Source organism: Rhinolophus ferrumequinum, chromosome 3 (assembly GCF_004115265.2).
Source record: "Rhinolophus ferrumequinum isolate MPI-CBG mRhiFer1 chromosome 3, mRhiFer1_v1.p, whole genome shotgun sequence".
Lineage (NCBI taxonomy): Eukaryota > Metazoa > Chordata > Mammalia > Chiroptera > Rhinolophidae > Rhinolophus > Rhinolophus ferrumequinum.
The window spans coordinates 10,187,481-10,210,969 of NC_046286.1; the positions used below are offsets into that span (position 1 = coordinate 10,187,481).

General features: G+C 48.0%; 1 protein-coding gene across 1 annotated transcript in view; it reads right to left on the minus strand.

Annotated features, from left to right (window-relative positions):
• The window catches only part of LRFN2 (leucine rich repeat and fibronectin type III domain containing 2), a 188,274-nt gene that overhangs the window by 38,346 nt on the left and 126,439 nt on the right, over positions 1–23,489 (minus strand). The window contains exon 2 of the mRNA XM_033094541.1: positions 6,548–7,972. Within this exon, the coding sequence (XP_032950432.1) occupies positions 6,548–7,947 (1,400 nt within the window). The 5' untranslated portion in view covers positions 7,948–7,972. The remainder of the gene's footprint in view (positions 1–6,547; positions 7,973–23,489) is intronic.

Genomic DNA, 23,489 nt, shown 5'->3' on the forward strand with positions numbered 1-23,489 from the left:
CCCTCTTATCCTTTCCCCAGATGGGAGATGGAGCAATAATAGTAAAAGATGTTCGCCCACCAGCCCCATCAGTAGGGTAGTCCAGTCTCTCCAGGGTGGGGAACTTGTCTGATACTCATGGAAGAATATGATATGGAAAGTGGGGCCCGCAGACAGAGCAGGGGGGCATGGACTCCCTGCTTTCTCCCCCCACTGCCAGGGTCTCTCTTCTCATATGCCTCACTTCCCCGACCTGGAGATGATGGCAGCATAACAAGCCCCACGAAGACACGGCTGCATCCTGGCTAATTCCGCACTGTGCGTTAGAAGCATGCTTGCTGTTCCCCTGGCCCTCCTGGGGTCTGTGCCAGCCCGGTGACAGATGTTCTTGATGACTCTTGGAGGCAAGTGTTTGTGAATGTCACTTGGACTAATAATGACATGCAGGGCACTTAATTTTCCATGTCATACCAGGGATGAGGCCAAGCTGGGAGGGGCTGCTGCTTTTCTTGGGGAGGGACCCCCGTTTTTCTGATTCCCCTCTCAGCACCCTTCCTCTTCTCCTTATTGACCCCTCCCCCCCGACACTGTCCCCATTAATGCTAGCCACTTCCTGCAGGAGCAGGCTCTGGCGCTAAGGGATGAGAAATTTGGCCCTCCCCGCTCATATGGGAAATAGGCCAGGCCCCACCTGTGAACCGTCTGTGGCCAGCGTGCCCAGCGCCTGCCAGTAGGGCTCAGCCACGTACACTCAGGGAAGGCAAATGCCTTGGGAGGTCAGCAAGAACCATTAGATAATTAGGGAGACAATTATCTGACAAAAGAGCAAGACGCAATTTCATAGCCAAATTCACATCCCGAGTTATCCATGATTTGGGATCACCCATGCTGCTGCCCTGCTTCCTGGCATGTAGAATAGAACCTGACATTTTCAGACCCTGCTCACAGCTCCCCAGTACTACTCTGGGACCTTGGCATGGGTCAGTGGTGCCCTGTCAGTAACTTGTGTCCAGGTCTGGTTGGATAATCTGAGCCACTGCCAAGGTCGGTATCTGTGACCTCAGGCCCTGGGGTTCAGGAACCCCTAATACTGGGAGGCAAGATGCCACAGTGGCCCCAACTGGTAAAAGCAGGTAGATTTTAGCAACTGCTAAATATCGTCTTCCGCATGGGATGACAAACGTCTTCAACACAGTGATAGACCGTCTGGGCTGGGCTCATGCAAGTCACGTGATAAAGTCAGGCAGGCTGCACACTCAGCAGCCCTGGCACAGACTCCGCTGGGTTCTGCCTGAGCCCTCCTGGTACGGGCAGCTCACAACTTGTGGTAGCTCTGACCTGTTCTGCTGTTGGGCAGCTCTGATGTTCAATTCCATTCTGTTCCTTTCACCAAAAGTCGACTCAATAGCTGTTGTGGGCCAGGACTTAGTAGGAGCTGACGGTACAGAGATGAGTACACAAAAATAGCACATGCTAGAGAAGGAGAAAGCTACAAAGCCAGATCACTCCATAGCCAGGTGGAGAGCAATGAGAGGGGTATGGAAAGCTGTTGCCGTTGGGATTTTTTTTTTGGTATGGGGCCAATGCCTACGTTCTTGCCTGTGGGTGCACGCGCATGTGTTTCCCTCTCTTCTACTCGTAAGTTCTTTGAATAAGTTAAGGGACTTCTTGCCTAAGTCCTGTCATCTCCGAGGTAAGCTTTTACCATCTCACAGAAGCTTCCAGAATCCGATTCGCATCACTTGGTCACTGGATACACTGCAGTTGGCAAAGATGACTCTCAAGACTGTGCCATCCTATATTACACATGTTACCGCTCTGCTCTGACCAGCTTGAATGTTTCAACGATTCGAATCGTCACCTCCCATGATCTGAGCACTTTACTTCTGTTAACACAACCAAAAACTATTGGAGTCTTTTAGCAGCTTCCTCACTTTGTAGCCATGACATCTTTGAGTTCAGCTAAAACTCTGAGCCTATGCTACACAAAATTCCATTCAAACCAGATTTTCCTCACCTTAAACTCATGCAATTGAGTCCTTGAAGCAAAACAAATACATGTTTTCCGTGTTATTATCCATGTCTGTAAGAAAATATATTCCCATTTCTCCATTTTGTTCCAAACACAGTGTGAGATTTTGTTGAATGCCCTATACAGTTGTGATGCGCTCTGTTTATGGTAGTAAGTCACAGCCAATGGACAGTCCTAGGAAGTTTTCCATACCCATCACCCCAGAGATTCTGGTCCACTTCCCCGGTGGAGAAGTGTGAGGACACGGCCTCCTGGAGAATCGCTGTGCAAGAAGGAATGTCACCTAGGAGGGCTGCCCTCCTAAATGACGAGGAGGCAGATTAAAAGGTTGAGAACTACTGGTCAACAGTGTCTCCTGAAGCTAACTTAATCGTTTGGCAGGGTTTGCTCCCTGTGAACCCACATGGGGTCCTGGCCATCAGCCATCTGTTGGTAAATCCCTTCTATGATGTGGAATGCCCAGGCCCAGCCTAGCATTCTATGCTTTGTGTGGTCTCTTCTTTGAAAAGTAAAATATCCACCCTTTTCCCGTTGTAGGCACTTCCCTTTCTGTTCACGCCGTCTCAGGACCACTCCCACAGACTTGGGAACTGTGTCTATCTACTGTTACTTTCATCCTGACGTGACCCCCGTGGAGTGGGGACCAGCATTTATGTCCGGGCTTCAGTTTCCTCTCCAGAGTGTTGGTCTTCTCCTTCCCGGATTGCCTGGATTCTGTCTCTGCTACTTAACCCCTGTGGAACACCTCCAGCGAGTTTCTTATATGAAAAGTGGAATAAGCATAGTTCTTGCCTCCTAGGGTTTTGTGAAAACTAAACGAGTTAGTATGTATGAAGCACTTAGAAGATTGCCTGGTGCAAGTAAGCTCACTGCAGATTTGTACCTTCGCAGCAGGTCCTCTAGCAGCCATGCCATTTCGTTGTAAGGTTGATGAGATGCTATAGGATAGTAACTCTTGTTTATGTCAACTCGCCTATGGTAAAATTGGTTTTGTTAGACGTAGTTTTGCTTAAAGTCACGGAAGCTATAGACTGTACTACTGCTATTGTTCTCGTTACTGGGGAGGGTGGAGGAAAATTGAAAATTGCTAGGCTTTGCCTGCCAGCTCTTTTCTAGTCTCATTGCAACCTCCTTCCCAGCCAGCCAACCATGGTCACTTTTTTCTTCTTGCTCTGAACATAGATTAAAAAGTTCTTGTTGGCTGAGTTTAGCTCTCTCTGTATGGTGTGTGCTGCTCTTTAATATTCATCTTTGGATATGGGTCTTTCTTCTCTTCCTTTATACACTTTCCTGTCAAAGTCTGAGAATATCAGAGAGCCCCGGGTGTCTTTTCTTTCTTATGGAGACGATTCCTTTTCTAAAAATCCAGTGGTCTTTTTTTTCCCCTTGACTCCCCTATTTCCCTCAAGCCAGAATGGCTGTGAGGACATCAGACAATACAGCTCCAGAGGTTGCGTCTAGGTGCTGAAGCCAGAAGGCCTGGGTTCCAGGCAGTCCTGCCTCTTTCTGGCTCGGTGACCTTGGAGACTTGTTTAATTCTCTCGGCCTCTCCTACTTCTTGGTATTTCCAGGAGAATTAAATGAGATGCTGCCTGTAAAGCTGCATGTCAGGCACACAGTAAGCTGGCGATACTTGGCCGGGGATCACTGTTACTATTATCCAGTGACAGACTCACCTTGACCTGTTTCTCTAAAATTTTGGAGATACGTCTCCTTAAAGACTGAACTCTGTCTTAACCTTCCTCTTCCATTTCCTTCTTCGGGATGGCAGACAAGATAATGATCTTATTGTCACTCTTATTGTTATTACCATTCCCACCAACAATACTGACAATAACCTGTATTCCTGGAACACTTATTAAGTGTCCACACTACTTGGAGAGCTTTCCAGGCTGTAACTCTGCCAGTCCTCTGGATGCCCTAAGAGGAGCTCAGCATTGTTACCTGCATTTATTTTGGATTCCAAGGTTTCTGATGCTTCCATGGTATTTACGTTTATAAACCTAGTGTCTCCAGGATCTCAATCACCAAGTAAAAGCCATTTGAATTCCTGCCTTGGGTGACTTCAGGAGTGTACCCCCTATCCCTCCCATCACCCTCCCAGAGTTTCTGAGACCACCCCCCCCAGGGAGGGGTACCATTTTGGCAACCACGGTGTGCTGCCACCTGGATGCCAACATCCCTCGCCTCTCACAAAGTTCAGTTCCCTTTATCCTATGCCTGTGCAAGCCTCAGAGCTGGGAGCTTTTCACCTTTATGTTTTTTATCAAAGTCAAGACCATATAATAAATTCACAAGCGAAGAAATATACTTCGTTTTAAAAGGTCAGTCTCACAAGTTATCAAAGAAATGCAAATAACAACAAGCTCCACTTTTTACCTGTAAAATTGGCAAAGATGGAAGGAATTATATATTCAATAATTGGCAAAGCTGTGGTCAGAGTGCACAGCTTTCAGTGGTGAGAGGGTAAATAAATATTCATATGCGCCTTATACAAATCATACTTTGCTCATTAAACAGTAATTCAATCCCTAGGAAAATATGCTAAGGAAATCATTGAAGCTGCACAAATATATTTAGGTACAAAGATAGTCATCACGGCCTTACTTTTAATATTAAAAAATGCTAAACAACCTAAATGTCCAACAATAGGAAATTGGTTAAACAAATTATGGTACAGTCAAGTGAAAAAATATTTTAACTCCTTGGGAACGAAGCAAGCTGTAATGCTGAGTGGAAGGAATTAAGAAACAAAAGCACACACTAGACTGATCATAAATATTGTTTTGAATTGAAATAATACGGAGAGGTTAATTTTGAGTGGTGGGATTACAAATAATTTTTATTTCCCTCTTTATCATTTTTCTCTACGTCCCAAATTAGCTACAAAGACTAGTTATTAATTTTGTAATAAGAAAATGCATATATGTATGTTTACCTTTAATTATATATCTATACCTATACATCTTTCTACGTGTATATATGCATATATTAAGTTCTAATGGTGCTTTCTCTACATCCTGAGAAAAGAAGCTGTTCTCCAGACCAGCCAGCCAAGTAAAGGGAATTCCAGGTAAGCACATGCCAGGTAAGGGAACTTCTGTGGCTCTACCCGAAGTCTCATGGACTCATTTGGTGAGTAAATGCCTTCCTTACGTCTTCTTCGCCCCACACCTTTCCATCCAGAGACTCATCAACTCGGGAGGTCAGAGCTGGAAGAAACCTCAGTGATAAATCAAGGATTCTTGACCATGGGCCCTTCCGGTGTCTGGTGAAGTCTACAGGACTCCTTCTCAGAATAATTGTTTTACATGTGAAAGGAAAGATACAGGATTTCAAAAGCAACCGTGTGTTCCTAGCACGTTAAGATTCTGGGCCATGTCCCTCGGTGTAACGCAAACAGAGGCTACCTGAGATAGGAACTCATCTGCGGTCAGACCTCTTAGCCCTCTGGCCTGTATCCATCACTTTGTGAGCTCCTCCCTCCCTCTGAATGATTTCGGCAATTCTGCTGCAGTTTTTCAGTCTTAAACCTCCCTTCCTACCAGGCCTAGGAAATGCCCCCAAGATCCTCACAGCACATTTACAAGGTTAGCAACATTGTCTCCATTTCCAGATGAGGAAACTGACAGCCACACAGGTCAGAGCAGGTGGGCAGGATGACCCCACCTCCCTACCACAGGGGCTCACTGGGACCTGCTCTGGCTAATTGGAGCTCATCCAGGACTTCAGTGAGACAAACTGGGAAAGGGACCTTCTTCTTCCTCTAGGGCTGCTCAAAGGAAAGAGGCTGCCTTGGGTAAAGGCAACCCAGAAGAAAGTGAAACTTAGGGAAGATAAGAAAGTCTGAGAATGCAGGATGTTTGTGGGGATTTTTGATCTAGCTGAACCTGAAGTGGGTCCCTGAGTTTTCAATTCACAAGCCAGCACGTTATCCCTTTTTCTTTTTTAAGCCAGTTTGACTTGGGTTCAATTACCTGCAACCAAGTGTCCAGACTAAGTTACATATGGATTACCCCCATTTTCCAGATGAGGAACACTGAGGCTGCCCAGGAGAATTACATGGCTAGCAAGTAGCCAAGCCATGATCTGAATTCTACTCTTCCTGACCTCAAGCCTTACCCACGACTGCATCCGACTCCAGGTGAAGGTCCAGATTCACTCCTCCTTGGAGGAGTCAGATGCTTTGGCCAAAAGTCCCACTTGTTGTTCTTGCCTGTCCTCCAGCTGTGGTTCCAAACAGGAAGTTTGGAGGCTTATACCCATATGACCACCTACCACAGCCATGCCCCTAGAGGCATGGTCCTCCTACACACACATCTCCTCGGGCTGCCCACGTGGGTTCCTCTCTTCTTCAACTTGTGGGTGATGTTCTTTTTATCTCCTCTTACCTGCGTGAATGGCACCCTTTGCCACGGAATCCCCACAGGTGTCTTTGGGGAGGAGGAGTTTGGGTGGGAACAGCTCAAAGCCCTCCCTTCACCTCCTCCGTCCCCAGCCAGACCCTCCCTGCCTTCGCCAGCAGCCTGGGCTCACCTGTAAATCAGTACCTCATCGTCGGAGCAGTTGTACTGCAGCTGGTACATCTTCACCCGGGGCGCTGACTTGCTGACCGACCACTTGACCAGGGCTGAGGTGGTGGTCACATCGGACACAAGCACAGCCCGTTCTGGGGGGCTTTTGGGAGGCTCCCCACCTCCGCTGCCCCCCCCTCCCCGGCTGGTCTTGCTGGAGCCAGTGATGTCTGAGAGGCGTGACTTGGGGGGTGCGGCGCGGCTGGTGCTATTGCTGAGGTGTGGCAGCTGGACGATGGAGACCTCCACCGTGGCTGTGGCCTCGCCGGCGGCATTGGCGGCGATGCAGGTGAAGGCACCGCTGTCCTGAGACGTGGTGATGAGGATGTCCAGGGTGCCATTGTCGTACACGGCAGTCCTTGAGGAGTTCCCCACCAGGCGGTCATCCGGGGCCACCCAGTGGATGAGGGGGCTGGGGTCCCCGATGGCCTTGCACTTGAGCATGGCCGCCTGGCCCTCCAGAACCAGCAGCTTGTGCGTGTGCTGGGTGATGAGAGGCGGCTCGCACACAAACTCCTCCTCGCGCACGTGCCAGAAGTAGCGGCCCTTGAGGCCCCCTGGGGAGCCACACGTCTCCTGGTCATCATCCCGTTCAAGCCTCCGCAGCCAGAGAAGCTCACAATTGCAGTGCAGCGGGTTCCCCCCAAAACTAAAGGACAAAGGTGGAGCAAAGGGCGTGGCAGTCAGAGCGGAGGCCTGGGAGCGGGCAAAGATGGGGTCTGGGGGCAGCTTCTGCAGCCGGTTGGAGGTGAGGTCCAGGCGGGCCAGTTTCTGCAGGTCAGCAAAGGTGCCCTCCGCGATGTGGTCCAGCAGGTTGTGGTCCAGGCTCAGCTGGTGCAGGTTGACCATGCGCCGCACGGAGCCCCAGGGCAGGCCGTGGAGGTTGTTGTAAGAGAGATCCAGGTCCTCCAGCGTCAGGAGGAAGTCCTCGAAGGCCTCGTCCGCGATGCCTCCCAGCTGGTTGTTGTTGACAATGAGGTGCTGCAGGTTGACCAGGCCACGTAGCGTGTCCTCCCCAAGGCTGGGCAGCCGGTTGCTGTCGAGATGCAGGGAGCGGAGGCTCTCCAGATCCAGGAAGGAGAAGGGCTGGATGTGGCTGATGGTGTTTCTGGACAAGGTCAGGTCCACCAGCCCCGTCATGTTGGCAAAGTCCTGGCGGCCAATGTGGATGATGAAGTTGCCGCCCAGACGCAGCTCCACTGTCCGCCGGTCGATGTCAGGCGGCACGAAGAGCAGCCCCTTGGAGGGGCATAGGGTCCCCAGAGACTCAGACAGGTTTTGGCAGACACAGTACTTGGGGCAGGCATCGACCACGGCAAACGCCATGCCAAATGCCAGCAGGCCACCAAGCAGGGTCTCCATGGTCTGGTCACTCAGGCCTCGGTGCCTGGAAGGGAGGGACACAAGGTCACGGTCAGGAGTTGGCATCCTACCTCCCTTGCCTAGAGCTTCCTCCCTCACACTACCCGCCTCGCCCAGGACAGCAGCAGGAAAGGACATCTGCTCGTGCAAGGTATAATCCTTCCTACCGATCCCTCTAATGCAGTTCTACTTTTTCTTTTTTCCTTAGCTCTTATCACCTTCTAACAGGCCTTTTAATTGGCTTATGAATTGTGCTCATGGACTATTTTCTTCCTCCCCCACTAGAATGTCAGCTCGGGGAGGGCAGGTCCTTTTGTCTGACTTGTTAACTGCTGTGTCCCTTGCATCTAGCACAGTCCCTGGAATACAGTAGGTGCTCAGTACATGCTTGTTGGATGGACGTATGGACGGACAGATGGATGGACGGACGGACAGATGGATGGACGGATGGATAATGCCATACCAGTGGTTCATTTATGATCATTGGATTTGAAAAGTGTGTTATGACTGTATTTGAAGCAGTTTTACCTTCTTAATTGGTTTAGACTAAGCATGAAATTAAATTGGACCAGCATTCCTTAAGAATAAGAATAGGGACAAGGAGAGAGCTGGCCCTGCGAGACGCCAGGGTGAGTGGGGAACTGGCTTTGCATAAATTCTTCACCATAGAGAATACACATAGTATACGCATCTTTGGGAGTTCAGGGAAGAAAACAAGGTGGTGGGACATGAGCTGCTTCTGAGCACTTAGTGTGTGCTGGATCCCCTGCCCGGAATTTCAAATACATCATCACATCTGGGCTTCAGGAACACCCTTCACAGAGAAGGGCTTACCTACGTGGATATAGGAGGACTTACCCAGGGCCTGCTAGCCTCCTTCCGGTCTTTATTCAAAAGTCACCTTCTTACCCAGACCCCACCTGGACTGTGTGCATTCTCCTCTTCCCTGTTTTGTATTTTCTCCTTGAAATGTATCACTATCTAACTTACTGTATAAACAGAGGGTACCAAAAAAATGTACATAGATTTTAAGAAAGCAAAAAACTGTATTAAAATTGTAATACTCAATATGCATTGTGAACAAAAGATGAATACAAGTCACGTGTATACATATTTTTGGCACTCCCGGTATTTTACCTACTTGTCTTGTTTATTGTTTCTCTCTTTAAAATTTTATTTTATCTTGTTTTTTAAATTTATCTTTCCATTACAGTTGACATACAATATTATATTAGTTTCAGGTGTGCAACATAGTGATTAGACATTCGTATTTGTGAAATGATCCCCCTGATAAGCCTAGTACCCATCTGACATGATATATAGTTATTACAATATCATTGACTATATTCCCTGTGCTCCACTTTATATCCTTTTGTTTGTCTTCCGCACTGGCAACAAAGCCCCAAGAGGTTGGAACTTGTTTTCACTCACCGCTATATTCTCCAAGTCTAAAGAACTTCCTGGCACATAGTAGGTGTTTTTGCATGAACAAATTTCTAGAAGAGGAAAGCACAGGACTTTGGTTCAGGTCTTTGTGCCTCCAAATCTGACAGTTTTCTCACTATTCCATATGTTACTGTCTGTGGCTCTATTTATGCAGGACTGAAAATTACATCAATTGAGTTGGACTTTAGAAAATGATGCGCTCTGCTTGTGCAGCATCATGCAGACCAACAGCTCTCACCTTGCCTTCTAGGAGTGCTATTTAGAATTCTGCAAGAAAGGCTTCTCAGGCCACTGAGTTGGGGAAGGGCTGCCGACTCTCCCTCACTCTGACAAAAGCTCTATATACACATTAGCAAGTTCGGAAGGGGTGAGAAATTCTGCCGTGGTACAGAAACTGGATTGATGTTTCATTCTGCATTCCTCCCTTTCTTTTGTTTTAGGTAAAGCTACACCTTTTTCTGAGCAACAACAATTAATATCTTGAGGAAGCAGAGCTCTATAACTCCCAGTATGGGGAGCACAGAGGCAGACAGAAAAGATAGCTAATAAAACAAAGGTATATTGTAAATTTAAAAACCTATATAGTAAATTTAAAAACCCATTCCAATCAGGTACTACTTTATTGTGACGATTTGAATTCCATTACTGTGTCTCTTGAAGGGTAAATCTCCCACCTGAGAGCCTTCAGGGCCAGAGACTTAACCTTGTATTTCATCTGGAGAGAGGGTTGTTTCTAGGCAATACTGTCCAATGAAATATAATACTACCCATAAATGTAATTTTAAATTTTCTAGTGGCCATATTTTTAAAAAAGTAAAAAGACACAGGTGAAATCAATTTTGGTAATATATTTTATGTAACCCACTATATCCAAAATATGAGTTTGAGATGTAATCAATACAAACAGTTGTTATGAGGTGCTTAACAGTCTTTCACTGGTACTAAGTCTTCAAAATCGGATGTGTATTTAACACTCAGAATACATTTCAGGTGCTCACTAGCCATATGTGGCTATTGGCTACGCTATTGGACAGAACTATTAGGGCAGATTTTGGCTAAGTATGGCCCCAGGGCCGAATCCTGCCTGCCATCTGTTTTTTTAAATAAAGTTTTATTAGAACACGGCCGTGCTCATCCATTTACACATTGTCTATGGCTTTTTTATTTTTCTTTTTTTCATGCAGAGGTGAAGAGTTCCAGCAGATACAACGTGGTCAGCAAAGCCTAAAATATTTCCTATTTTGCCCTGTATAGGAAAATTTTGCTGACCTCTGTTCTTGGAGATTTTTTTTTTCCTTTCTTTTCATCATCTTAATTATGGTCACGTTCATTAAAAGCCTTTGCCAATATGCCTAATTCCACCAGCTCCGCTCTGGACTCCCATGAGCAGCCATCTACCCTGCCAGTCCGGCTCTTACCAATCTCCAACCTGAGGGGTACCAGCCCACCCTGACCCAGGCCCCACCAGGCACATGCATCCCTGAGTCACCTACAGGTGGAAGCTTTCTACCTGCCACCTTCTCCATGCCCAGTGTGTTCTGGCCTGTAGTTCCCCATTTCTCTGGGGCCTGGTAAAACAAACAGGAATCTTCTCCATCTGCATTGACCCTCTTTTTATTTTCTAGCACAAGAACAAGTCTTTGCAAGAGGTGCTTCTGCCCTCTACCCCAGTTTATCTTGTTTCTCTCTCTTCCCCTTTGCTCTTCCTGGCCCAGCTGTATTCAACCTTATAAATGCCATGCTTGGTCGTCCTCCAGCACTTCCTACATGCTCGTTTCTTCCTGGCTTTCCCCCACCTCCACTCCCACCTGGCCAAGCGCCTTTTCTATCTCCAGGTCTCAATGTAAATACTACCTACTCTAGGAAGCTTCTCCAAAACCTAGATCAAATCAGGCCCCCCTGCTATTTATCTCTTAGCCCGTTGTACTTGCTCTACACATCAATCATCACACTTTTAATTATAATTCTTCAATTACTTACCTGTCTGCCTTCCTAAACTGTAAACTCCAAAAGGCAGGAACTTACCTGTCTTGTCCACCCATCACTGTATCCCCAGTACCCAGTACCTGACTCATATAAGTGCCCGATAACTAGCAATTGAATGAATGAATAAAATATAGTGCTGAGAAAAGTGAGTTTCTGGCATCGGTGCTGAGGTTGTGGATACTGAAGCAACACTGGCTAATCAGCTGAGAAAACCAGCTTTACAGAGTGGCCTAGTCTCAGCAGAAGCTTCAAAGCATCATGTGCCAACCGTCAGCTGTGTGTTCCAGCGTGATTCGCCATGGCAGTAGAGTCAAGGAGGCCATATTTCTCTGGCCCCTGCATCTGCTCGAGTCGAGGTGAGTGGTATCCTTTCTACCCACTCAGGACACAGGGACAGACATGCCCAAGCATGCACCTCACTGTTTAAGCTGGAGGTGGCTCTGTGTGTGTGTGTGTGTGTGTGTGTGTGTGTGTAGAGGCTGGGTAGTCTTCTGAAAGTCTATGGCCCCATGAGAAAGGGGTCTTCCTTATGTGTTCTTGTCTGTAAACACTGCAGTGTTCTAAGGCTAAGCAGTGCTTCCCAACATTTCACATCACAGCACACACGGATAATGGCAATAGTTGTCAGGTACATCTGCGTACAGGGCCGAGGCTGGCACTTGATGGCCGGTGCTGGATTCCTTCCCCCCAGATCCTCTCTCCATCCTCCCCGACCCTGCTCTGTGTCCTGGATGGTCTGCCCTGTCCTACGGCGTCCTCTGGGCCTTTGTATCCTCAGGTCTGTCGCCTGCCATGCAGAGACAGCAAGCAAGGAAGACCCAGACACGTTGGGAAACACACCCTGCTTGGGGCCCATTGTTACAAAAAGTATTGTCCTTGTAAGTCATGCTAAACAAATCCCATTCTGTAAAAAAGTTTGTGGAGGATTAACAAATGTCTAACGAATTCAAATCTGTGACATAATAGAGCTGGGTAAATATGTTTTAAATAAGCAGCATGGAAGATTACCGACAGAGAAGTGACTACGGAATCTTAATTAAAATTGTATTCTGAGAACGGTTACTTAATATATTACTCTCGCAGTCAAACAAAAAGCAGCTTAAACCCCAAGTTGGGACGGAAGTGAGGGCCTGGGTTGATACTCAAAATTCATGCATAGGGAGTTCTCTCTTTTGAACAGGAACTAGAGCAATGATGGAAGGAGCCGCGTAGTCCTGTAAGCGACTTGAATGGTAGTAGGTGGTGGAGGTGAGCAAGGAGAGGTGGAGATTAGGAGGAGAGGGCTGGTATCAGGAACAAAGAAGCAGACGACAGGGGGCAGGAGGGACCATGGGATTATTTGTGGGCGAAGCTGAGAGAGGTGTGTGGGGATCAGAAGTGAGACTGTGAAGTGGATATTGGTATCAAATGTCAGAATCCGCCTTCGGAGGAGGAATCCATCTGCAGAGGAGCCAGAGCCTGTCTGCTCAGGGTGTCTATGAGGGACTGGGGGAGGAGGACGGGGGTGGAGCTGGGAGAGGAAGCGAAACCCTCTCCCTCGGACCGGCAGTGCCCGAGAGGATCAGCACCCATCTCTGTCTCGGGGAGTTCACCCAGGGAGGAACAGTGTCTCTTCCCTTCCTCGGTTTCTTCACGTCATCTTCACAACTCTGCCCGGTGAGTGCTGCCACTAGTCCATTAGGTGCTCTTGGGCAAGTAGAAAGAGGTGACTTGCTGGGTGTTCATACAGCCCTGAACTGAACCACCTTGTGCAGTGAACAACCTGCCCTACCATACCTTGTAGCCCTGAGTATTTTATCCCCATTTAAAGCACTGGGAAAGTGAGGTCCAAAGAGGTCGGGGCCTGCCCGAACTCTCCCAGCTCCGCTGAGAAGAACCACGACTTAAACGGAGGATTTTTCTGGCTCCAGACCATCCTCAGAGTAGAGGAGGCCCCTCCCGAGGCTTCCACGTGCCTGGTGTAGACGGAGAAACCTGCTGCCTCCACTACGGGATTGCTTAGTAACCAGTGAAGGCCCAGCTGTTCAACTAAATTTGGACACTTGTGTTTCCTTCTTGGGGATGAGCCTGGAAAGAACACTGGTTTTCTCAGAAGCAGAGGCCTAATTGGCTCAGAAAGACCCACCTGTCAGGCCCTGATGGTGGTGAGTCACGCACACACACACCTATAGGCGTCCATGTATGCACACACGCATGCATCCACATACTTAGATATACTGGCAACACAGAGAGTTGTGGAAACAGGCTGAGGGTTTGTAATCAGAGTCAACAGATGGAATTTTATATTTAAAACAAAAGGCAAAAAAGAAAGATGAGGACAGAATGTGGGAAACGAATGGACATTGTGGCAGAAATGGAAAATTTCTATTCCTTCACTCAAGGATGAGACCAGACTTTCTCCCCCCCTCCCCCAGTCCCCAGCCTGTGCCTTCCTGTCAGAACCACCTCAGAGCTGTTCCAGACAGAAGAGGCAACATTTAGCAGATGGCTGGCAAGATATATGTGATATCTCTCCACCCTGATTTCCATTTAAAAGATACCTTAGCAACCAGCCGAGCAGCCACCCGCCCCTGGAGCCTGTAAATCAAGTGAGATGCCTGTCTCTGCTTCAGGTAAAAAGGCCCCTCCAGGATGCTCCGAGCTGGGAAAGTGTGAATTAATTAGAGAGGGAGGGGTTAGGATCTGCGAGGAAAGGCAGCTGCCTGTGCCTTCTTTGCAGACTTGCCCTCCCAGAGCACTTGCTGCTCCCTATAAATCACGCCACTCACGGGGAGCCTTGGAGGGACAGGCTCTGGAGCAAGAGGATGGGGAAAGGAAATTGACGTCTAGACCCGGGCTGATGGCGCTGCGTTTCTGGTCTAGGAGTTGCCAGGGGGTGGCCCGCGCCCAGCCCCAGTGTGCCGTCCTAGTGTGAGCTTCCAGCCCTGCCCGGCCCCAGATTCAGCACCTCTGCCTCCCAGACCTTCAGGAAGTAACAGTCAGAGGCATCTTCTAAAGGTAAGAGAAATACGTTAGCATCAGAGCTGATTTCCCAAACGCCCTCTTTGATGCTGTTCTGTATAGGGATCCCTCTAGAACCCCGAGAAAGAAGGGAGGAGACAAGCTCAGTGAGCGTGTTGGAGAACAAGACAGCCTCTGACCACAAAGAGTTCCCCGTCTGACAGAGGAGGCATAGCCTTGGACCTCAGGCAGCTCCTGTTCTGATGCTGAAGTCACAGCTTCCAGTTGGAAGAGAGAAAGAAACAGAGAAAGACAAAGAAAGATAGAAAAAGACACTGCAGAAAAAAAAAAAGAAAGAAAGAAAAAAAAAAAGCCAAATCCTCAAGGGAGCCACTGCACTCAGAAAGTCCTAGCTTTGTGATTGCAGGAAGACGCCCACACAAGATGGGCAGAAACATTCTGTGTGGGGTCCCCAAACAAAGCCATGGAGACAGGGGCTACATCCGGAATCCCCAAACTTCTACATGAACTAGCTAAAAAGAGTGGTCTTAGATAGCACATGTAACAGGAAAGAAAGAGGATATAATGTCTAAAACATCAAAAAGGTAGAATAACACCATTTAGGCTCTGTTTAAACTTCTATTGTGCAAGATAAGCTGTTGTTATCTTAAGTAAGTTATTAAGCTTAAGCTCAGAAGCTTCCTCTCTGTTCTCAATGACAGCATTACGCCTTTGTGTTAACGCATCCATGATAGCTTTTATTGTGTTGCAACTGTAATAATGTGTTTTCCTGTCTTCTACCCCTTTCACCTGGGAACCCCTTCTTGGCAAAGACTATTTTTTTTCTGTCTCCGAATCCCAAAAAGAAGCCCAGTACCTACCACAGATCAGGCACCCAGGATGCATTTGGGACATATTTGATGAGAGAATGAGCAGTCATACCCTTTGGCAACTTTGACACCCCGTACAAGCTGACTTGCTGCAAAAGTGTGCTCGCCCTTGTGTGGGGCAGGGCAGGGCTGCTAGAAAACAGAGAGCAGCCCCCCAAACAATGCTAGTGAGGGGGATGGAGGATAGACACCTTAGCCTCCTCACCCCTTGGGTGGGATAACTCTGAGGCACTCTCTGTACATCTCCTGGAGATCGCCAGTGGCACTGAGCCCCAGTGGCCTTTCAAAGTCCCTTGCTCTTAACACACCCTGTGTTGGCTGCCTTCCCTTCCTGGTCTCCCCTTCCTGGTCTCCGCTCCCACTCCTCTTCCTGTATGTCCTGCCACCACCAGCCAAATAAGACACTTACACTCCAATGCTTGTTTCAGGTCCACTCCTAGGGAATCCAGCCCGAGGCACGCTTCTTAATTATAAGTCTCATTATATATGATACCAACTGAGCCTGGGCTACTGTGGAAATGTCAGATACATAAAAATACAAAATGATATGAAAACCATGCACATTCTCGTCAATGACTAACAAAAACTAGTGGCTTAATGAAGGAAGGAGACCTCATTTTCCACACTTAGTTCACACACTATTACTAGTGATTGGCAGTAATAGTTGAATGGCACATGCCTTCTACTCAGTGCACTCGCCACCGGGGCTGTGGATGCTAGCCCTCTTTCGTTGTGGGACACCTGTGAGCGGCTGTGTGAATGAATGCGCCTGCGTGAATGAGGGAAGCCCGTGTCTGGGTGGGTGGGGAGTGTGAATGTGGAGGTGGGAACGTGAATGGAGAGGGGTGTGTGTGTGTGTGTGTGTGTGTGTGTGTGTGTGAGAGAGAGAGAGAGAGAGAGAGAGAGCGAGAGAGAGAGAGAGAGAGAGAGAGGAAACAGGTGTCTCACTGAATCTGCCTGTGTGTGAGGGGGTGTCGCCTGAATGGAGGTGAGTGAGTGAGTGAGTGAGTGAGTGAGTGACTTAATGAGTGCGTTTGTGTGAATGGAAGGCTGTGTGGGTGAAGGGAGGGCCTCATGTTAGGGATGGGGGCCTGGGTGGGAGTGCGGCTGCGGATGGATTTCGGGCGTGTGAGGAAGGGAGCAGGCAAGCTTGTTGGTTCAGCTTTGATGAAAACAAATGCTGTTTTGCTGCCGTGTTGTCCACTGCAGGGGCACCAATCTCCATGGCTGCCTGTGACCTGCCCCTGCTTAGGGGACATGGACAGCCCACGGTGCTGGCTGCTCAGCAGCAGTGAGGCCTTGGTCTCCTCCCTCTTCCTGCCTGTCAGTCTCCACTCCAGGCCTCAGTGTGAGTGTGGGGGGCTCTGCTTCAACACAGAGAGATTGTTGCTTTCATTCAGTCATGGCTTTCAAGATTCTTTGTCTAAAATCTCCCCACCCCCCGTTACAAACATCTTTTAGATTCCACCACCTGAAGCCTCAAGCAAGGATCCCGCTCTAGGAACCTGGAAGGACCACTCCCTTCTTCCCTCCGAGGCAGGATGTAGAGAACGTGAATACACAGGGCCTTTCTCCTCCTTTCTCCCTTCCCTAGGGTCTTCCCCAGCAGGTTCAGATCCAAGGACCCAGCCCTGGCCATGTTTAACCCTTTCATCCTTCCCTGCTCTAAATCACAGAGCACCCTCAGCTTCACCGGCTCACCCCCCCGAAGCACCCTTGGCCTCTCCCTAGCCCTCACACTCAAGGGAGCAGCCTCAGTGTAGGTCCTCTCTAGGACTGGGCTAATGAAGGGAGCAGTGGGGTGGATAATTCAAAGCGGCAGATAATCCAGAACTCATTTCCATTTGGCTGGGGAATGTTCACTCTATGATTTACTCTCCTCATTATGTTTGGCTCAGGCTAAAATTAAAATTGGCTTTTCTTCATCAAGCCATCCAGGCTATAGGGTAGGCAATGGCTAGATAGCATTCAGGTTCTTTCGGGCTGGAGGACATTATTATGGGTCAACAACTGAACGTCTCAAGATATCAGACCTGAAGGTCACTAGACATAGGGGTTAGGTATCCCTCATCTGCCTTGGACTCTCTGAGGGCAGGGCTGTGTCTCCCCTCAGACTGGGGCTCCCTGAGGACAGGACTGTGTTGCCCCTCAGACTAGGGTTCCCTGAGCCAGGGCTGTGTCTAGTCTCTATAACCCAAGCATCTGCCCACAGTTCTACCTCTGGGATCTGAATCTTGGCTCCTAATAACGCTTTGGATTATTAAAACAAAAAGAATTTAGAAATAAAACTGGCTTCTTTTCTGTTTGTTTTGTTTTTTACATTTTACAACATTTTATTATGAAAATCTTCAACTACCATCCAATTTTATGTTCTGTAGTTTCATCCTCTCAACAAAGAATGGAAAATTCTAAGGCAGAGGAAATAGAAATAGTACATACTGATGTAGCTGTAGGATCTCTTGGTTTCTCGGAGTCACAGGGCCTCTGGGATTCTAATAGGAAAAAGTCAATTCATCAATTGACTTTTTTTTTTTTTTAAACTGGCTTCTTGATGGGGGTTCATTTTCTTGTTTCAGCTTTCCTGCTTGTGGACGGGGCAGGGGGGAAGTGCTGTGACGGGGAACACAGTTACAGGCCAGGAATCTCGGGCTGCCCCTCCAAGGTCTGGCCTATTCTTGGTCTGGGAAACAAAACCCTCATGGTTAGCTAACTTAGACTTGCAAAATGACACACAAAAGCAACAGGACTTTCAGTTGGGCCTGGCTTCGTTGTTTTATAGCGTCCACAAATTCTGTCAACAGACACGTCCTGCGGAAAAGCCACAGTAGGGAAAAGGCCTATTGGTGGGGTCCCACCATAGGCTGTCCCATCGCACATGACCCAGCAAAGTGGCCATTACAGCCGTAAAAACGGAGGTGGGGCAGGACTGTCTGGTCCTTTGGGTGTCAGGGGAGCTAGGCCAGCACACCACCTCTATCCCCCTGCACATACTACAAACACCACCTGGTAGATCAGGTCTAGCTTCCGGCCATGCGGTTTTCTTCCATTTTGCTCAAAGCAAATGAAACATGGACCCCGGCCTGTGCCTTCACTAGGTTGCTCTCCTGTGTCCTCCCACAGAGAGACATTATCAATGTCTTGGGAAGGACAGAGAGACATTATCAGTGTCCTGGGAGGAAACAGATGACGGAATGCAAGGAGTATCGGAAAGAAGTTTAGAGAAGAGATAATTTACAGAGGTGTGGGCAGGGTTAGGGGCAGCACGCAGGGCCTGGCAGCGGAGGGGAGCCTCTCTTTCATCCCTAGGTCTAAAGGGGCAAAGGCAGAGGGCAGTTTCGGGAACCCCAGCAAGGTTATAGCTATGGGAGAAGACATGCTTGACAGGAGTCGTGGCCCTTAGTAGATGGATGGGAAAGACAGGCCAAAGCAATAGGAACCTCTCTCTCATTCTGCTGGGCCCTCTCAGAGGCTAAACCCAGGAAGCCAGAGGGCAAGGGAGCCTGCAGGAAGCTGTCCATACAGGGCAGTCTCTTGAGGCAGGGTAGATAAAGGCTAAGTGTTTACTTGGAGGAACAAATGGAGAATAACCCACAAAGAGAGAGTGCTTTTCTTTCTGGTCAACTTTCCCAATGAGTTGTTGAATAATAAAATCACTTGGAAGTATTAAAAAAAAAAAAAAGACAAGAAAAAGAAAAAAGGAGGAAAAGGAGGGAGAGAAGGAAAAAGGAGGAAGAGGAGTGAGAGATTAATCCACTGGAAACAATAAACCCCACAGACTCAAGCGCAGTAAATATGAATTCAATTTGGTTTTGCCACTTACACAACCCAGTCTTCTTAACCGCTGACAGGCTGATCAGATAAAAGTCGCTGTTGCCACCAGGACAGCACATTTAAATTTTTATTGCAAACACCAGGCTCCATTACCCTGAAATTTGCTCTCTGAATTCCTAATATTGTCTTTCTTCATGTTGGAATGTGAGCATCCTGGCTCCCACCTCTAGCCTGGTACAGCAAGAAGAGCATGACACAGGAGTTCTGTCACCTGGGTCCCCACCCTGGCCCTGCTCTGGACCTCAGAGAGCCACTTCTCCTCCTTGTGCCTCAGTTTCCTCATTTGGGCAATGTGTGGGAAGGGGTTGGGGGCACTCACCTATTCAAGTCCATTTCCAGCCCCAGTTGGGTGAAATTTGGGTGGGGAGCAATGAAGAGCCAGAAGACCTGTGTCCTAGTCACCCCCTGCCCACTCCCTGCCCCTCAAGTGCAGGAAATGGAAGACCCGGCCGTCTCCCTCTCTGCCCTCAAGTCTGAACCTCGTAGAGCTTCTCTTTTTCCCTTTTTTTTTTTTTTTCCAGTTTGCAGACTCGTCTCTCCCGTCTCTTTACCTCTTCCTTTTCCTTCCTGTCCCCTTTTCCCTCCATAATCTTCCATTCTTCCCTGCTTCCTTCTGCTGCTGCTTATCTCTTTCATCCTCTCCTGCTTTTCTCCTTTGGTGTCCTCTCTGGACACTTTGTCTGGATTTGAGATCCAGAACATTGTAGTCAATCCCTCCCTCCAATGGCCCTCTACCCCCATCCCACCCCCACCCCCACAGACAGGGGACACACTTGACTCAGCAGCAAAGATTCAACCATGCAGTCAGGCTTCAGCTGAGCACCTGCTCCGTGTGGGCATGCAGGATGAACAGGGCCTATGGGCCATCCCCCCCCTTCTCGGGAGGCACTTACAAACATGGACTTAGAGAACTGCAACTTGCCAGAGGAGGGAAGAGTCTGCAGCACTTTACATATGTTATCTCTTTGAAACCATTTGATAGTGAAATACTGCTTGCCCATTTTATAGGTGGACAAGTTGAGGCTCACAAAGTGTATGTAACTTGGTTCCGTGACGTAAAGCAAACGGCAGAGCTGGAGTCCTAGCCCAGGTATGCCCTACCTCCTCACGGACAGCCCTAACCTCAAGGTAGAGAGAAAAGAAAGTGGCAAAATGCTATGGGAATCCTTCAGAAGGCTTTGTTCCTAGCTAGGGCAATGGGACACTTCTTGGAGGAGGTGGCACTAATTGTGGCCTTGAATAAATAGACGGTAGGATTTCAGCATCTAGGAGTGGTGGTGTTACCGAGGACATTCCAGAAGACCCAAGATTCAAAGAGTATCTAACAAAGTTGGGAAATTACAGACACATACTGGAATTAGAAACGTTGTTAAAGAAGACCCTTCTGAAGTCCCCAGTTGGAGAAGTACCTTCTTAAGAAGCTTCATTACAAGCTGGTAGCTAGTAGTGAGCACATGGACTCTGTAGTCCAGCCCCCTCGTGGGTGACAGGTTCGCTTGCACTTGAATCCTGGCTCTACCACTCACTAGCTGTGCAATCTTGGGTAAGCTGCTTGACCTCTCAGTACTTGGGTTTCCTCATCTGTCAAATTGGATAACCTCATAGAGTTGTGAAGATTAACCGGGCCACTCCACGTAAAACATTTAAGCAGGGCTGGACATATAGTGAAACCTCAAAACAATGTCACCCATGACGATTCTTATTCTGTGGACTGTCTTTTAAGTCGCCATTGGCTGTTCTCAAAGGGGAGCTTTGGTAAAGAACAGATGTTAGATTACCACTGAACTAAAAAGCTAAAGTATAAAACATATTCTTGAACTCAGCACCCCCAGGAGAACTCGGCCACTAGTTTCAAAAATTTTGTTATTGTAGGTTTATGGGCAGGAGCTAATGCAAGTACAGCTAAGATACGGGAGCAATAATTGAATCTTCCTCCAACCTGGCTGCTCTGATTCCTGGGTTAGGTGTGGAGGTAATTTGGCCGAAGGCTGCCTCTAGGCCTGGGTGAGAGACAGGTGGCCAGAGACCAGAGACAATTTTATTTTATTTATTTTATTTTTGTTTTTCAGTGGAGGAAGGAGGCTTTGAAGGCAAAAGTGCCTCAGTCCCATGAAAGTCATAATGAAACTCTGTGCAGGCTACTTTCTGGTCACCTGCTATGGAGGCCACAGAAAAGGCTCCCCCGTCCCGCCTCTGTGATCACTGCAAGGCTTTTTAGTAACTCTTTCTCCAGCCTGTTCCTTACAGCCAATGACCCCATCTGCACAGCTGCTATGTGCTCTGTTCAGTAGGCTTCTGTCACTTAGGTTGTGTGTATTTATTGTGCTAAATCATTAGCAGCTATAAATATTTATTGAGCATCTGCTGTACTGGGCTCCATACAGAGTCTGAAAAAATAGTTTCCTTTCTATCCTATGGGAGACTGCGGTCTCTTAAAGGCAAGACAGACAGAGCCAGCACAAAGGGACAGGGAGACTAGGGGACAATGACAGAAGCAATATCTGTCCTGCCTCCCTCCTCAAACTGGAACACACTGAGAAACAGGGGCTGTGTCTCCCCTCAGACTGGGGCTCCCTGTAACAAAGTCCTATATTTCCTTATCATGATAGTAATTCTTCATAAACATATTTATACTTTCTCCAACAAGGGGTAAATAGCCTTCTGGCCTTCTCATTAATCTCAGGTTAAGCATGGCCCCACCCTGTGCCTCAGTTTCCCCCATATAAGTATGGCCATTAATTAGCTTTAAAGTTGCTATGATGTTAACCGTGGACTCAGGAGTGAGCCTCACCCCAGTCTCTGTTCTTTCCCCAAATTTGACCACCTTATAGCATCACCATAAGGCCAGTTGTCACTGTCTATTGTATCTTCTTCCATTGGAACTAACTGGGGAGCTGAGATTAATCTTAAAAAGTTGGTCCTCAAACCTGTATTTTTCTGTGAATTTCTCAGAAGGCAAGAAAGACTTGAATGTGGCTTCAGCAATTCCTGTTCTTCATGACCTAGATGACATCGTCATGACCATCCACTGATGGGAACACCTGCCAAGTGTTAACTCTAGGCTAACCATTTCATGCTTTGTTGCTTTTATCCTCTCACCCTAAGGTGTGTGATAATTATCCCTATTTCACAGATGAGGCAAGTCAGGCTCAGAGAGGTATTTAGGTGACTTCGCAGAGTCGCCCTCTTATAAGTGACCACTCGCCCGTTTGGGCCCTCAGAGAACTTTGTAGATACTGTCGAGATCTTGGGTCCCGAGGGCTCATATATGTTCTGCAGGACAGTCAATGAACAAAACATACAGCAGGCTGTAACCAAACAATCACTGGACTCACTTTATAATCAAGCACTTAACTGAGAGAGAATGGGAAGCTCACCCCAGAATTTTGGGGTGAGGAGGCCTGATGGGTCAAAAGTCAGAGTGACCAAGCAGGTGACATATCGGGGGCTGGGTGCTTCTAGCCGGGCGTCCGTTACACCATCCCAGTGTGGGGGGGTGAGCCTTTCTTTCCCACACTCTATCCCCTGAACTCAGGACTCAGGACTCAGGGGACTTGCCAGTTTGAGGAAGAGGCTCACACCTTCCCACTAGGAATGGGAGAAGGAGGGTCAGCGGTAGGCTGAAGCCGTGAGTTTTGTATTTCTCCTGCAACACCCCAGAGTTTAGTGCTCAGCAAGCAAGTGCCCTCCTTGAGACCCCACCTCAACCAGCTTCGGGAAGAGTGAGAAAATAATGATTCTGATAATCAGGAGATCAGAGTGAGCTTGAAGGGAAAAGAGAGCCACGGTGTGTTGACCACAGCTGTCTCTATGACTCGTATTATCTTCAATTGCCTCAAATGTACAAAGGGAAGGATGGTTAGGGACAGTGAATTCTCTGAATCCTTTTCCCGCCCTGAATCCTAACCTTTCAGGATCCTTATCTTGTTACAACACTCAAAAGGATTAAATAAATCAATGGTTAAGATATTAATGGCAGATTAGGTTAAATGAATTTTATTTTTCCACCACTTTAACCAAGGAACTGAACCGTAATGGCGTTTTAGGCACCTTCTCCTGACTTGTCGGGGTGGTATTTGGAGAAACGGCAAGACTGGAAGAATCGAATCCTTTCTCCCAATTCACGTGACATAAGTGCCTCCTGCAGTCTGACATAAAGCAGAGCCAGGGAAGATGAATGCCTCTGGCTTAAGTTTCCCTGCGGAGCTGAGGAAATTGGATGGAGGCCCCTAGACCAGCGAAGGAGGACTGAGTCTATTTCGCTAAAGGAAGGAAACAAGGGCGACTTCCTGCCGTAGTTGGGAAGGAAAATGGGGACGTCAGGTTACACAGGTAGGAGGGCACTCATATCTGCCAGCTCTTCCTGAACACCAGCACTGGGCTATTCCTCCAACGGGTGACAGTCCAGACACTCCTGGTTGTCCTCTAATGTTCATTCTCCCCCTTTTC